Genomic DNA, 15,940 nt, shown 5'->3' with positions numbered 1-15,940 from the left:
TGACTAAATACTTTTTTGCCCCACTGTATGTGTGTGTTTACGCAAATGCTGCATCAGTATAACGATATAACATTTTCTAAACATGGAAAGGGAGTCGAGTGAAGTGTGAAAACAAAGTGAAAACGATTTAAGATTCTAACCAAGCCTACGCTGGTTTTGACTCAGTAAGACCACAGTCGTGTTGTGTGTATTCAAAATACTACAACAGAGGAAAATAATATGTGAAATTAAAAAGTGGGCGTCCTGGTGGTCTAGACGTTTAAGAAGCTGACTGTGCAGCTGCATCGCCTGGACCATTATTACCAAGTAAAAGGCACGAAATGACAAATATCTTCCTGAGCCTAAATATATCTCACCTCAAACACGAAGCACATTAAAAATTGACTTCATGCGCACGAGGCAAAAGGTTATGAGAATCTATTTGAGTTATTTTCAAGATGGGGGTGGGCGATTCATTTTCCCAACGGAAACAGGGACTGTGGTGGAGGGCAGTCCCAGTTTTCCGGTCGTGTGGGAAAATTAACTTCACACTCCTAATCTAGAATATTTATACAGATTACAAAATAAACAGTCCGGGGCTGAAACTGGTTACTCACTGACTGTCTCCACAATGTCGGTGAAGAAGCCGTACGGCACGAGGGGCTCGGGAAGCTCGCGAAAGAAGAGTTTCAAAGCTCCCGTGATGACATGTATGTCCTCCCACTCGCTCTCGTCCAAATTCAACTTCTCCTCTGAGACAGAGAGGGAGAGGAGGAGGATGAGGAGAGATTCAGCCAGACGGGGTCAGGGGAAGTGAAGGAAAGGCGAGAGGGATACGACATACAGAGACAAAGAGTTTAAATTTAGAGTCACAATTGTCACAGGATTGGCTGACATAAGCAAAGTGTAAATTCACTTCAGCACTGAGGCGTAACATGAAGGCTTGTAGCTGCAGGAGGGAGATAGAGATGCTCTGTAAAAGTAACAAGCACAAACACACTGGCGCACAAGTACACACACACACTTTAAAGGATAAAGCACACTTGTTTTTTAGACACAAGCCAGACTAATGCTTCTCATGTTGGATTATAAGAGGCACTGAAACGAATTTGAGGCTGATATTGATATACGGCAGTCAACAAATCTCTATTTTCTTATGATGTGAAACATCAGAGATGTTGCTGGGGGAGTAGAGCGCTTCACGAGCAGCTGATTCTCTGTTTCAGCCACTTGGTGGCAGCCACGGACTGTGTGAGAAGCCGCTGTACAACCTGCTGCACATTCTTACATCAGAAAACTTGAAGCACAAAAGCCTAAGGGACACACATACATTAAGCAAATGGTAACACACACATCCACACAAAAAAGAGAAAAGTTTGCTGCCCGTCTGCGCCTCGGCTCGGCGCTTCAGTCTGTGGGTGAGTATTTTTGGGAGGTTCTGACTGAGGTGTTCACATTATGCAACACGTAATGCACAAAAACCAAGCAGGCTGAGTAAGATGTGAAAACGGCGGTTTGCCTTGTCTGCCCGAATGTACCTTGTACCAACTCCGCTGGGAACATGTAACGGCCATCGGTAGTCACCGCTCGCTCTGCAAAAACCAACAGTTACTCAGGCAGCTTTTCCCCGTGTCTGTTATCATAAGGATGTCGTGTAGTGTGGGACAGTGACTGATTTCAAACATTATGTTACGCACTCTGAAACAAAACATCATGAGATAAATTTAGTCTTGATTTTAAGCGACTGAAACAGATCATTTCTGCTAAAAAGGAAAAAAAAAAAACAGGCCAACTTTGATCCTCTCCTAAATTTCTTCATATTTCCCCCCCTGTTATTACAGAACAGTTATCGTCAGTAGTTTCCCACCCTCCCCTGCATCCTTACCGTGGTTCACCAGAAAGCGCAGTTTCTGTATCACAGCCAGGTTTCCTGATACTCTGTAGATGCCGTCGGTCTCCAGACCTGCAACACACCAAACAAAGCATGCTAGACAAGGGGATCTCCACCGCTGCCTTAGATAATCAAAGTCAAAATGAAAGTATCACATGACCATGTTTTTTAAGATTCATGAGTGATAGAGATTGTGTCTTCAGTTGTGAGCCGGTCTGAGCTCACTTCATTGTTTTGCTGTTCTTGGCAGCCAAATCTTCTGCAAATCAATAATTCAGTATGCAGAGGTTATGCAGTTTGTTATGTTGCGTAAGTGGAGACGTAAGTAGAGCAGTTTTCAAAACCTTAAAAAAAAAGTCTGATCATGTGCTCATGCAAAAGCATAATCATGGATATGACCAGGCCTATGAATACATTTAAACTTCCTCTTCGCGTTTCACACCATGCTGCTCGATGAAGCAGTTACAAAGGAGTACTAATGCTCTAAGTTTCAGCTTTCCTCACACTGCTTTCAGTATTAGAAGCTGTAAAACAAGCCTGACATTTTAATCTTTCGGACATATTGATTATAAGTATCCTGCGCTGACGCTGCTATTGAGCATTTTTCTTTCTGTAAAACCATCACGTGAAATGGTTAACTGTAGCGTGACCTTTAAATAAGGCACACCGCTTCACAGTCACTCGCTAACACTTAATGTTTCATGTTGCTGGAACTGACTTCACTCAGTCACATGAAATCTAAATCTGCAGCTGGTTACTGGCTAAAGCTGGCCTGGTGAACGGGATACATTTCTAAGTTAGAAAAATATTTTTGTTATCCAGCAACTTATTTATTCAGATTAAACTATAATCCAAAACCACACATTGCTTTACAATCTGTTTTAAATATGAAGAATCAGTTAATTATGTAACCACTTAAAATAATCATCAACTGGTCCAAGCTTCTCAGATGTGAATAAATTGCTCATTATAATATCTTAGTCATCTCTGACATTCAAATGAATTCATACAGGCTTTGAAAAGTTGGTAAGACGAAGAAAAAGGTGGGTATTTTTCATCCTGCTTTAACTAGTAGTATGGCAACCTGTATACCTAACACTTGGGAAAAGATCAGATGCTCTTAATTTCATTATTATATATGATATGTGCAGAAATTATCAGTAAAGTTTGGCTTACTTTGTCCTAAAGTTTGTTCCATACCCTTAAACATAGTTAAAAGTCTTGATCTGAAAGTATTGCTCCCAAGAGATCTTTATTTATTCATCACAAACTGGTTTTTAAAGCCCTAAAACACACACATTTTCTCCCGTGTCTTAAATATTTATCGCTGCATTGTTTCTTAACAGCCTCTAAACAACTCAATTTTCTCTCATTTAGATCTTTTTCAGGCTGCAAAGCTGTCAAGATCTCTTCTGCGAATCTGAACATTTCGTGTCTGCTTTCTGTCGGGCAATCAGTGACTTTGTGTTTGGTGAGCTCTGCCAAAGAACTGTGAGGACCGTGAGCTCAGAGTTGCTGTCAAACTGCGCTCAAAACAGGGCTGAGGGTGATTTCTCATGTGTTCACTTTGAGTTGGGAATCAAATTAGCAGGAGGTGTGTTTGCAGCGACTGTACCTCTCCTTTCCACAGCTTCAGTACAAAGTCTGACGAAGCGAGGGACGGTGCTTCTCTCCCTCTCACAGAGCATCTCCAGACTGCATCCAAACACCTGATCTGAGGGCCGATGACAGGTGGACACAAACATGCTTTTTATGTCTGTTTAGACGTGTTTCTCAGATGATTGCATGCACATTTTTTTTTTCAACCAAGACATGATGTAAGAGCTCCAAGTTAATTTACTGATAAGTTTTCTGTTCACTCTGGGAGAAAACCTTCATGTTTGACTCCGTTCCCACCAGAAAAGTTAACTCAGACTGGATGATGCAATGCAACTCATGCCCTGTGCTGTATACTTGTATACTATCGTTGGACTATAGATAAATGCTGAGACTTCCTGGCTGCCTATCTCTGATGGAATTCAGTTAAAAGGCAACAGTTTCTGCTGTAAGAGCACAGCCGTGTAATATTAATAACTAAGCCAAAGAGAACATGTACTTTGTGATTCACCCTGTATACTGCTGAATAAAGGATACTTGCATTTAAATGGTCTGCGACTTCAAAAAGAAATCTCACCTTTAATGAGCCCTTTCTCCTGCAGGGCCTGTAGAGGAGGTCTCTTTAGGATCAGCTTCTTCAGCCGCGTCTTCACTCTTTTCCTCTCTGTGTTTTCCAGGTTGGACGTCGAGCGAGGGACTGCAGAAGGAGGGAAGCGGGAGGAGGAGGAAGGGAAAGAGAAGGAAGAGGAGGAGGTCAGTGTGGGGCATTCGGCTGTGGGGCAGGAAAGCAGATGAGAGGGGATGGTGGTGAGAATGAAAAGCGGGAGGGCGGGCCGACGGCGGAGGTGGGAGAGGACGGACGAGGGGATTATCTGCCAGGGAGGATGGGTGAAAATGTAAGTGGGCTGGATAGAGGAGAGGATGGAAGACAGGATGGAGGGATGCAAGAAGCCTGTGTGGAAGTTTAGAAAAAACAGTGATGATGATGATGATGATGGAGAGAAAGGATGTGATTAAAGTGGAGTGGGGGGCAGGGAGGGCTTTTAGATGGTGGCATCAGGGAAAGAAGCGAGGCATCAGGTGAGGATGGCTTACGAGATGGTCGCCTGTCGTCCTCGTCACCGCTTTGGTCCAGCATCTCCACGCTGCCCGCCCTCCTCAGAGAGTACAGAAGGACGTTGTCTAACGGATTCTCACGGTCCTGAAAAGCAGCCAGAGGGAGCAGTGTGTTAATGACATTACAGAGATGCACGTGCAATGTTCCCTCTAAGCTGGGCGCAGGCGCAATTGCGCACTGCTGGCACGGTCTCTGCGCACAGAAAAAAAAATCTAACCTGAATTGAAATTAAAATTAAAATTTCAACAATTCAGTTTTGCAGTGTTAGTCAGTCAGTGACTGGCTGCTCCCGTATGGGATTAGAACGATGCCACCTTATCCCATAGTCCAGCCAATAATGCGATTCACATTCGTATATACGCAGCTAATCAACGTCGTTGACAGGCTATGACAGCGTCCTTGTGTGCCGACACCGGTGTTTTACCTGGCAAAGCGGCGTGGCTGATGTGGAGTGAAGCCACGTTAATGACAACGTGTACAACCATTGGAGATGTGAGCAGGACAGACGGAACAACTGACGGGAAAAGTGTGGACTTTATACCAGTTTTTAAATTGTGTTGATCGGCCACGTAAAACCAGAGTTATGATAAAAATATTTGCAATGTTTGGTTTTCTTCCTGAATACTGTCGTTGTTTATATTTACTGCGGGAAGAAACGGTAAAAACTGCGTTTTATAAGGAAAGCGCTCTCCACCTGTGAGCAAAGACGAAACCAAAACACCCCCACCCTTTCCTACTGGTGGAAAAATGTACCATGTCGACCAATCAAAAAATGATATGGCAACATAGCATTTAGTTTTTTAGGAAGGGGGAAGTTTTAGAAGTGACGGCGGTGTTTTGAGATGTGAGAGATTTGTGACGTTTTACGCAAATATTGTGTAGTTAGTGTGAGTGTAGTCAATAGTTTTGTTGTGTGTCAGAACAATGAGGCGACTGCTGAATGTCACAGGTGTTACAGCAGTGATACATCTGCTGTTGTCAGGCCTGCAGGTATCAGGCTGTTGTTCTCCTTTATCTCATAGTGGACAAATTATTTTTTGGAGCGGCACAAATAATCTGTGTGGCATCAGATTTGATGCAGAGCAGCTGATTGTTCTGTAAATAGTTTGAAATGTTTATTTAAAAAACCGCACTTGGCTGCATTTTTAGGTAAACAGCTGCAAAAAACTTTGTTGTTTGCAAAACTCAGTAACTTTTTTTGAAGAAGTAACTGTATAATTAATTGCCCAACATTCATTATTATATACTGTATTTTGCAGACAGAGAGTTACAGGATTCTCTCCCAGACCACAGACTCATAATACAAGTCAGCGCTTTATAAAAATAAAATAAAATAAAATAAAATAAAAGAAGAAAGTTGTGTTTTCAAAATTGGAGTTCAAGTGATTTTTACTTCCAATAGTGTTAACATACTACACAGGTCATGAACAAGATTGCTTTTTAATTTTCATTGTAAGTGGGCTAAAGCAGTTAATTAAAAGTAGTCTAACATAAATGTAAATGCTGTAATTTGATTACTTTAATAAACCATGTAACTTGGATGGATTCGATGCTGGCGTGACCACAGTGCACACGTCTGCTGTTGCTCACAGTGGTCCAAGGGACCACTTGGAGTTTGTGTGTTCGCTCAGACACATGAAAACATTGCACATAGGTGTATTAGCCCACTTAAGTAGGTTTTAGAAAGCTCACGGAAAAATATTTACGCACCGACAAATATAGAACAGATGATTTTACTAAATGCAGAATGGAAAGTCAGTCATTGTTCAAAGGAAACAACTATGTTAGGACACATGAATCATTAAAAAAAAAAACATTTTTTGCAAACTTCCCGCAGTGAAGCTTTTCTACAAGACAAAGATTATTTTTAAGTGCTTTACGTAAGTCATAAAAGACCAACATTTAGAAATGGAACAGAAGTATTTAACCTCTTCAGGCATGACTTCTTTCTTGGGATACATTTTCAGTTTCTCCTATTTAAAAGTTTAAAAACTAACCATCATCTTTGAACAACAGGGTTTTTTTCCTTTAAAAACCTTGATGTCCTCATATGAGACAGAGGGTTTATTAAACAGCATAACACAAAACAACACCATTGTTTAATAAAGTAAAAAACACAGGAGGTTACAGGTAAAATTTTCCAAATGCATGAGCAAAGTGAGCAACAGCATGCATATTGTAGCTAAAGGCAAACGACAGACATACTGACAGTAATATTTAAACCCACAGGGTTGTGTTGTCCAGCTGTGTGTGTCTGTGAGTGAATGTGTGTTTCTCACCAGCCTGTCGATGACATTCTGGATGGTGCTGTACCACTCTCTGATCAGCGAGTCCGTCTCTGACTGCAGAAGAAACTCGTTGCCTGTCACAGTCCTCAACTAACAAAACAAAACAAAACATTTGACCCATGTTAACTCCAGACGCACTGTCCCACTCTCCACTGGCTTTCCCACTCATCTGTGTGAATCCACTTTAACAAAAGTTGACATGTAAGTTAATTATTTGGACGTGTTGTAGTAGCTTGACCGTAATGTTATAATTAGCTCATCAGTTTATCAGATTTCTCTTTAAAAATATTTTTACTGCTTCCTCTTCGTCAGAATGGGTCACCGAGCTGGCGAAAGAAAGCTTCCCATTCTCGCTTCCCTCACTGCTGACAGAATAGCCCCAGTGTATATTCCCAGTGTATCAGCGCAAAGGAACATTTTGCTAAGGAAACTGACGTGTTTCGTTTCCAGGATCACAGAAATAAAAAAATTCTTGAGAAAGATTTTAAGAGGATGAAACCACAGGTCTGTCAAAGTTTCTTGCAGGTTTTGCAATCTTTATTTCACTTTTTGGGGGTTTTGTTTCTTACCTTGAAGACGTTCTTCTTGCTGGACAGCTCGTTGGCCCAGTGCAGTTTTGCTCCTCTTAAATCCACACTGCTCTCAGGACGACTGTTTCCCGGTTTCTGCGTATAAGAAACACATTTTTCTTTTACTCTCATGACTCAGTTGCCTGAATTGACCACTTTTTGTTTCTAAAAATTGGATTTTGTTGTGCAGCCTGTATTGCCCAACCTTCACATATAACACCTGTAACTGGTCTGCATGACCTCTTTAACTTTAACAGCACAGTGAACAAAAATATTAAAAACTGCTGTTTAACACAGGAGGCTACAACTACCAATGACTGTTAGAAAGAGCAGGCTTTTACAAGAATGGGATGAACATAAGAAAAACCAAAACATGATGGCAACTGTGGAGGCTTAAAAATCCTGGCATCTAAAGAAAACAGAAAAAATATTCATAAGTGTTGGATAACTGGGAAAAATCAATAGTAGGAGTGCTCCTGGTGTTCCCTAAACCACCGGTGCTTGTAGAAAGAAATAATGGTAAAAAGAACGAATGAATCACCAAACAATGCCATGAACAAATCCACATCCAGGCACTCAAGCCAGGTTTAGACAAGCAATAAAAGGCCTTCTTTTTGGTGGGCTAGGGACATAAAAAAAATATACCAAGGCATCAAAAAATTTGGCCTCTATAATATCTTGTTCATCTAGTTATACAAGCTTTTTAACCCCCAGGAATACAACATATGCGTTCTTATGAAACAATAACTAATAATAGTATTCATTTTCTAAAATACTTAATTAAAGAGTCTGTCTGTGCTCTTACCCAACTAGAAGGTGTCTGTGATTTGGGGTCCTTGAAGAAAACCAAACTGTTCCCCACTAACACCACCCAGGAAGGGCTCCAATTTTTCCTGCAACCCAACAAGAATGCATGTACTCATAAGCTGGGATTCACTTAGCAAAATCATACTTGCTGAATTAATCAAAAAAAATGATTTTTTCATCTTCTCTAAGAGCCGCCTCACCTCAGTTTTCGGCCACCTTCTGCAATTTTTGTCTTGTTCAGCAGGCCCGCTTTCTCCAGCTCCTAGAAACACATTAAAAGGGTTTAAAAGCACATTAACATCTGCAGTATTCAGAGATATTTACAGTGTCACGTTGGCAGCATTGCTCAGAAAAAGCAGGAGTGCAGTAAATAAAAAAAAGAGCACAAAGAAGTGTGTGAGGGCAAGTTGAATTTTAACATTACAGCACCACAGCAGGATTTTCCTCTGTGTAATATTACAGCATCCTTTGCAAACGCATTAAACTTGGCTGTTGCATCATTCAAGAAATAGGAGGAGGGGAAATGCTTTAAAATCTCCCACTGCGGTATGGCCCCGTTTAAGGTAAAAGAACAAATTTACTGGTATTGATGAACTTACGGCTCATAAGTGTTGAATATGGTATGCGTATAAAAGCAGTGATGACCTACAAACCTAAACTTCTTCTGCAAATGAACTGTGGTAGAAAAAAAATAATACTCAAAAATTAGAATTGCTCTGTTTTATGAGAAAAATGTTAGTAAACCAAGAGAACACCTGCAAATAAGAGCACATGCACCTGATGTGTACAGGGTGCAACCCACCCCTCACACTATGATGGCTGGGATAACCTCCAGCTACCTCACATGCAGTAAAAGAAAAGGTTGATTGTCATTAAGGCAAACAAAGGAATGCGTTATGGAGAACCACTTTTTAAAAAATCAACCTGTTATTATTAGAAAATAAGCATTGCAGTTTTACGCTTTAGGAAGAATTATTTGGCTGACAGCGCTGGATTTCTTAGAGCCTCGTTGTCCTGTGAAAGCCAAAACTTCAGCGCTTGCTGCGCTGAGAGAAGCAACTAGTAGCACGTTCTCCAAGTCCTTAAAAAAATATAAATATATATATGGAAATATGCTTTCACTTCAGCTTTAAATTAGCAGGTGGAGTTTTCTCACCGGTGTGCAGCCATCACTGTCCGGTGAGCTCGCAGGAGACGGAGGCTCCACAACGATGTTGGTCACATTGCGGGAGTAATCTCTGCACTGCTGGACCAGCTGAAAAACAGGAAGCAGTGGTCATCTGCTCAGCTGTCCGTTTGTGTATGTGCATATGTTTTGTGCGATAACTATTTGTTGACGGGTATCTCCGTTTCCTCTTTCTCTCTGTCAAAACACTTTATGAGCTTGTGTGGAGCGTGTGCTCGGGAGGCGAATACCTTGTTGTCGGGCAGGATCATGGACTGGGAGTGGTTGAGTTGCTGCTTGACATCATGCAGGGGTGCAGAATCATCGCACTGGGTTCTGGTGTCACTAAATGCCATCGTGCTCAGGGTGTCAGAGGAGGCGGCACGCTGCATGCTCTTCAAGGTCAAATGTTCAGGAGAGTTGTGAAAGGGTGGAACATACAACCAAAGGAAAGAGCAATTTGCTGAACTATTATTTTATTTTTTTCACATCTGTAAATGGTGTACTTAAAGCCTCTGAGAGCTGATATACTTGTGTAGCTCTGAATAACTGAATGTGCAACCACAGTACAACAGTACAAAGGCCCTGAAGGGCTTTTCAAAGGTCAACTATGACTCTTTATTAATGCTTAGTAGTTTAAATAAAACAGAAAAACATCAGCCACACAAAGCCTGGAGTCGCAATCAGTCAGCCTGCTTCATCACACTTCTGATCTTCACTGTTCATAGGTGCTATGATAAAGATATCTCTTTATTGGGTCTTCACCTTTAAAGTTTAACCATACTGACACTGAAAGTAGTAATTCAAGTCAGCTGCAGTGGGCTTGTTTTATGGGGGGCTTTTTCGCTTTTATTTGAAGCACAGTGAAGAACAGACAGAAATGCAGGGAGAGAAACAAAGAGTTTGGACAGACATGCAGCAACGGGTGTCAGGTTAGGGTCACACGGCTGCATTTAACCCATTCAACCTGTGAGCTGGGCTGGCACCCACAGTGGCCTTGTTGACAAATATATTTTGTCAAGATAACGATTCTGATCTTTGCACTTTTCTCTGACAGAGATGCATAAAAGTCTATAAAAAGATGTAAAATAGATATTTTATTGCCATCATTTGTCCATTTGCATATCCTTCACCTCACTCTGCAGCAGCAAATTATACGGATGTATCCCAGCATCAGCTCTCTGAGAGGTTTAGCCTTTGACTCTCAGTTCTCTCTGTTGTGTTAGGTTGAGGTCAGAATTTAATTGTATATACACAATGAGCATCCACACTGAACTTTTTACACAGATGGGGACAAATGAGTTTGCCAGAGACACAATGAGGCACAATACGTGCCTCTGCACTTAACAGACAAACTGCTGAGGCTTACAATCCCTTGTGTGTACAAAAACAACGGATGCACAAATTCACACTACTTTAACTTTTCATGCAGCAAAAGCCACAATTGAGTTTACTTCCCAATCCATGTAACCTAGTTCCAACAATCAGACTAAATATCCCTCCTAATGTTTGCCATCTCCTCATGTGGAGGATTAGCACTAAGAGCCAAATCTGCTTCTTTGCTAAGAGTAGGCCTTTAAAAGGGCTTTAAACCAAGTGCACCCACACCCCACTGTGATGCAACATGTTGCAGTAAGACCTGCTTGGGTAACAGCTTTTCTTTTTACACCAAGAATTGCTATTTCACCACCTTAATATGCATAAATGCTGATCTCTGAGAATCTAAAGAGCATAGCTGGCAATAACTTTAATATATTCTACAGTAATACAGCTCAGATGCACTTTTTGCAAATCTAATGACTTGAGTTCATTGATTTTCATGAGGAAAACACCCTCCACCAAAAGCCCTTAAAACGCTGACAAAATGCTCAGGAATATGTTAACAGTCGGGCCTGCAAAGGAAAAGCACAAGGCAAGGAAGGGCTGTCATCTAAAGGTTTCTTCTAAAGACGAAGAGTCAGGCCAAGCAGATGCTGTATGCACGCAAACCATGAAGCAGGATTTTATCTCACAAAGTGACAAAGTCGAGATGGGAGACAAAGTCACCAAAAGTTCTATGATGTCCCATTTTGTTAACCAAATGCATCCTGTTGTGCAGGGAGAGTATGTAAAGCAAGTAAAGGGCGCTTTAGTCTTTGACTTGTTTTATAATGTGAAAGTCAAGGTGAAATGCATTAGATACCCTCTGGTGAGCGCAGCAGGTAGAGAGAAGTTTTACCTGGTTCATCTGCCAGCCATTGTCAGCATTCCTCTGGTGGCTCCCAAAGAGGAAATCAGGTGACAGCTAACGAGAAACACAAGGAGAGAAAGGAGCAAGATAGAGGGAGGCAAGAAGACAAAGGCGGATTAGTATAGTTACCATATGTATACATATATATTTAATTTCAAATAAAATAACAGCCCATTTTATTTTCTGCAGAGAATGATCAAATTAAGAATCAATAACAAAAATGTAAAAACTGAGAAAACTGTACTTGTCACTATTGAAGAGAGGCAACCAGCAGTTTGGGCAAATATCACACCCATGTTAAAAAACAGGATACCGATACGATCGTTCAGTTAACTGTACAAATGAACCCAGGGCAACACTCATCTAACCGCACTCAAACTATTTTCCTCTGCCCTGCTCACATCCTGCCAGATAAAACACATAAATGCTTTTTTACTATCGCTGCTCAGACGTATTTACAGGCACACGTGTCCCTGTTCATTTTACGTTAATAAGAGGCAGATATTACTCAGTAAGAGTTACACGTTAATCGTGTAGCACTCATTTAACTCAGACACAAAGGCTCCTAGATACTGAACGGGGTTCACACCGACCCAAAAAAACACAGTCAAATGTGCTTTTTGTGAGTATAACAAAATCAGAACCATCACCTCTCATTAGGATAATATGAGTAAGTGATATCGCCACAATCGACAATTGGGTAACTTCACATGAGCTGCCAAAGCTCCAACAGTAGAATGTAGAACACACAGAAAAGTAACTCACAGCGTAGGTGCTCATTCTGACTGGATGACTGTATCCAGCTGTACCGTCCGGGCCAGCTCGTGTTTCTGTGTCTTATCTGTCGAGTTAAAGCTCTCAGCGTTCTGTCCTTTCATACCGTGACGCTCTTTCGCCTGAGTGTAAAAATGTGAAAACCATTCATCTGTCCCTTGTGCCTCAGCTCATGACTACTTCCCCATTCTAGAGGGAAGCTAGCTTTATCAGGCGATACAGACAGCCTCGTTTATAACAGCTCAGACAGGAAGGTGTGTTCTCAGCTCAATATTCATACCAGGACTTTGCTAACTTTGACACAAATACAGCTGCCCAACAGTTTTTGTTTGCAAGATCAGAGTGTGGCTTTTTCAGCAAGAAGCAACAACCATGTGTAACAACTCTCCATTATATATGAAAAAGTACAAAGAGTAAAAAAGTTCACAGTTCTGTGGTTTCTTGCTAGTTCTGCATATTTGGACTTATAGCTTTATAGTATGAGTCTGACAGTTGTTTAAACATTTTACAAATTAATAAGAAATTAAAAACAGTAAGTGGAACTGTTGAAAGTGATACGTGATGTGCCTCAAGCCAAACAGACACAGTATGCAACACTATAATTACAAAAAACTGTTTCTCGCATCACGACTCATGGCATTACAAACGCAACCAGAAGCAAACAAACGAACACTGAGACGTAGCTGGACATCCACCACCCTAAATGTTTAATTAATGTTCAATAATGTTCAGTAATCTGTACTACATTTACAAGACCACATCTGACATCTGTGACATGACAGATAGTGCTGTTGAGGAGATGTTTGAGGTCTGCCTTCTGAAAACTTTGGTAACTGCTAGTTTTTATCAATAGTAATTCATCACATTTCATAAAATGTTTTGTGCAACCAGCGAAGACACAGCAAAAGAGTGTATCTGCAAAATGAAGCAGTGAAACGACCATCATCACCCTGAAACATCACCCTGGGATTTTCAAAATTCCCAGGGTGATGTCATCAAATTAACTATTTCATCTGACTCAGAGAATTCACATGAAACAACGCAGAAGCAAATCCCTACAAGCAAGACTCAGAAAATCGTCATGTGTATAATTATCTTCATCATTTACAGATTTTTGTCAAGGTAGTTAGAAAGTACTAGGGGGAAAAAAGAAAAAATACACGTAATGCTTCTGTCTTTAACAGATGAGCTGTGTTAAAAAGGCTTTTAAAAATTAAAAGACTAGACTTTTAGAATGATCTGGGCCAACAAATAATATGGGCCACTTGGCTTTTAACACCTGGGTCATAAACCTGTGCGGCATGCAGTATGCATTGACACGTGTCACGGGTGCAGTTCCTGTTGGGTTGTATATGTACCCCAGAATAAAATGTGACACATATAGGTCAACAGTATGCATCTCAAACTGACTTGAAGGGGGGGGGGGGATCACTGCTTTGATCATGTGGGTATTTTTTTGATGAGCAACATTAAATTTGAAACACTGACGCAACAGTGAGGCAACGCAACCTTTAGATGCAAAATGCTTATCTCTAATAATCTGCATCAGGCTGCTTGCCTTGCTTCACCACGTAGATGTCGTCACAGATCCAGGGAACATGTCAATTTCAGACACTGACATCTGTTGCCTAAACTGAAAAAAAACCTTTGCTATAGACAACAAAGTTACTTCCTCATTTGAACAGTATAAATCCTCCTTGTGTGTAACATGAAGATGAAATGAATGATGCCCTGAAAGTTTTTACTCTGACGACATCTGTGAGTTCAGGAGGTGGTTTGAGGCAGATGGTAAGTTTCACTGAGTGGTTTAAATTTAGTCCTGTTTTGTAATGTTTTGGGTTGAAAACGCTTTTCTGTCTGTCTCCGTGCGGCCCTAATAGCATGTGCTCATTTGCGGCACATCAAGAGGCGTTAGCTTGTCATTGCCTTCAGAGTTGAGCCCAATGAAACACATCATTTGAGAGAAAGGGTGTGAGAGGGCATGTAATAAATAGTTAGACAGCTAACTAGATAGCCAGATATCTAGATAGACGGACAGATTTGGTCAGTAACAATGAAACAACAAGAAAGATATAATCTCCTTTTTATGACCTTGGGGGCTGCCTATGGCTGCATGTCTGCCTGCTTTAATCTGGAGCACGATGCTGATCTTGTGCATTCTGGTTGACGCATAATATATCCATGTGAGAGAGGTGAGAGCGGTGTGTATGATATACAATCCACATTCTCCGTGATTCTGCTTTTAAAAAACTAAAATTAATAAAATAATACATGATTTAAATTTGGCTGACTGTCCCTGGATAGATGTCTCACTGTGCACCTCACATTCCAGATCTCCCTCTATTTTTGGATTTCTTCCTGGAAGTTGCTCATTTGCGATGCTCAGTGGATCACATCCACAGTATTAAAACAGCAAAGCTTTAAGTTGGATTTCCTTTTTGAAGTTTGAGACCCACTTTCTGGTCAGTAGGGCAGACCGTGGTTCCATCCATTTTCATCCACTCAAACAATTCAGATTTGCAGGGTTGCTGGAGCCTGTCCCTGCTGACACAGGCCGAGAGGCAGGGTACGTGCTGGACAGGCCACTGGTCGATTGCACATATACACCTGCATGTTTAAATAAGGGCATGCAAATTCCAAAGTTGAGGTCCATGGTCAAATCCAAAATGTACATGTGCAACTGATGAGAAATTGATTTCCAGGAAGCTTTCTAAAAATAGCAGGAGCCGAGTAACTGGGAACAAGCCGGAGATGTGCAAAACATGAAGGCATAATTGGCTAAACTTAAATCAACCCCTTCTGCTACCATAACAGGCTGTACTCCTGTCAGCTAAGAACAAGAAACTAAAACTGAGTTTGTGTAAACTCAACAATTTACATGAGCTCAGCAAATCTGGACAGTAGAGAATTGGAAAAGATTGCCTGGTGTGATGAGGCTTAATTTCTGTTGTGATATTCAGATAGTAAGGTCAGAATGTAGTATAAATATCAGCAGTGACTCATCCAGCCTTGGATCAATGATTCAGACTGGTGTCGGTGGTTGTGTAACGGGGTGGGGAATATTTTCTTAGCACACTTTTAACCCTGAAGTACCAACTGAGCACCGTTTATTGTTGTTGACCATGCCCAATGATTTATTTATTTTCTTCATTGCTCAGCATCTCAACTCACAAACCTACTCTAGGATTACAAGCAGCATCAAAGTTGTGTCACTATAAATTAAGCTAATAGGTTTTAAATGAAATGGCTTCAATATACTTGGATGTTACTGCCTCCCCAGAAGGACAGTATACTTACCCTGTGCGTTGTTCCATTTCCTGCTGCAGTAAGGGATAGTGACAGATGGCTGGTGTCCCTGGGTAACGTCTGAGGTTGTCCTGGACCGGCCTACCAAAGGGGCAAAAAAGTATATGATATGAAACAGGAAGGGCCTTTCTTAAACTACCTATTATGAATATTAAAAGATTGGCCTCCAATGTTATTATAAATACCCATTCACAGTTTTAAATAATGATAATAAAATG

General features: G+C 41.1%; 1 protein-coding gene across 5 annotated transcripts in view; it reads right to left on the bottom strand.

Annotated features, from left to right (window-relative positions):
* Positions 1 to 15,940, bottom strand: part of arhgap9 (Rho GTPase activating protein 9) — a 45,491-nt gene that overhangs the window by 5,330 nt on the left and 24,221 nt on the right. For 4 of the 5 annotated variants that reach the window (XM_082533039.1, XM_082533042.1, XM_082533041.1 and 1 more), the window contains exons 6-19: positions 15,714 to 15,803; positions 11,631 to 11,696; positions 9,664 to 9,807; positions 9,404 to 9,502; positions 8,448 to 8,509; positions 8,246 to 8,333; positions 7,441 to 7,536; positions 6,863 to 6,961; positions 4,562 to 4,667; positions 4,044 to 4,163; positions 3,486 to 3,584; positions 1,865 to 1,942; positions 1,518 to 1,571; positions 597 to 731 (exon numbers count right to left, since the gene is read on the bottom strand). In XM_082533039.1, the coding sequence (XP_082389165.1) occupies positions 597 to 731; positions 1,518 to 1,571; positions 1,865 to 1,942; positions 3,486 to 3,584; positions 4,044 to 4,163; positions 4,562 to 4,667; positions 6,863 to 6,961; positions 7,441 to 7,536; positions 8,246 to 8,333; positions 8,448 to 8,509; positions 9,404 to 9,502; positions 9,664 to 9,807; positions 11,631 to 11,696; positions 15,714 to 15,803 (1,336 nt within the window). The remainder of the gene's footprint in view (positions 1 to 596; positions 732 to 1,517; positions 1,572 to 1,864; positions 1,943 to 3,485; positions 3,585 to 4,043; positions 4,164 to 4,561; positions 4,668 to 6,862; positions 6,962 to 7,440; positions 7,537 to 8,245; positions 8,334 to 8,447; positions 8,510 to 9,403; positions 9,503 to 9,663; positions 9,808 to 11,630; positions 11,697 to 15,713; positions 15,804 to 15,940) is intronic. The other variant, XM_082533043.1, reaches the window with a different exon arrangement.

Source organism: Aulonocara stuartgranti (genome assembly GCF_965226115.1).
Source record: "Aulonocara stuartgranti genome assembly, chromosome: 5".
Lineage (NCBI taxonomy): Eukaryota > Metazoa > Chordata > Actinopteri > Cichliformes > Cichlidae > Aulonocara > Aulonocara stuartgranti.
Note: the sequence above shows the minus strand (reverse complement) of the source record. Positions and strands in the feature narration are given on the sequence as shown.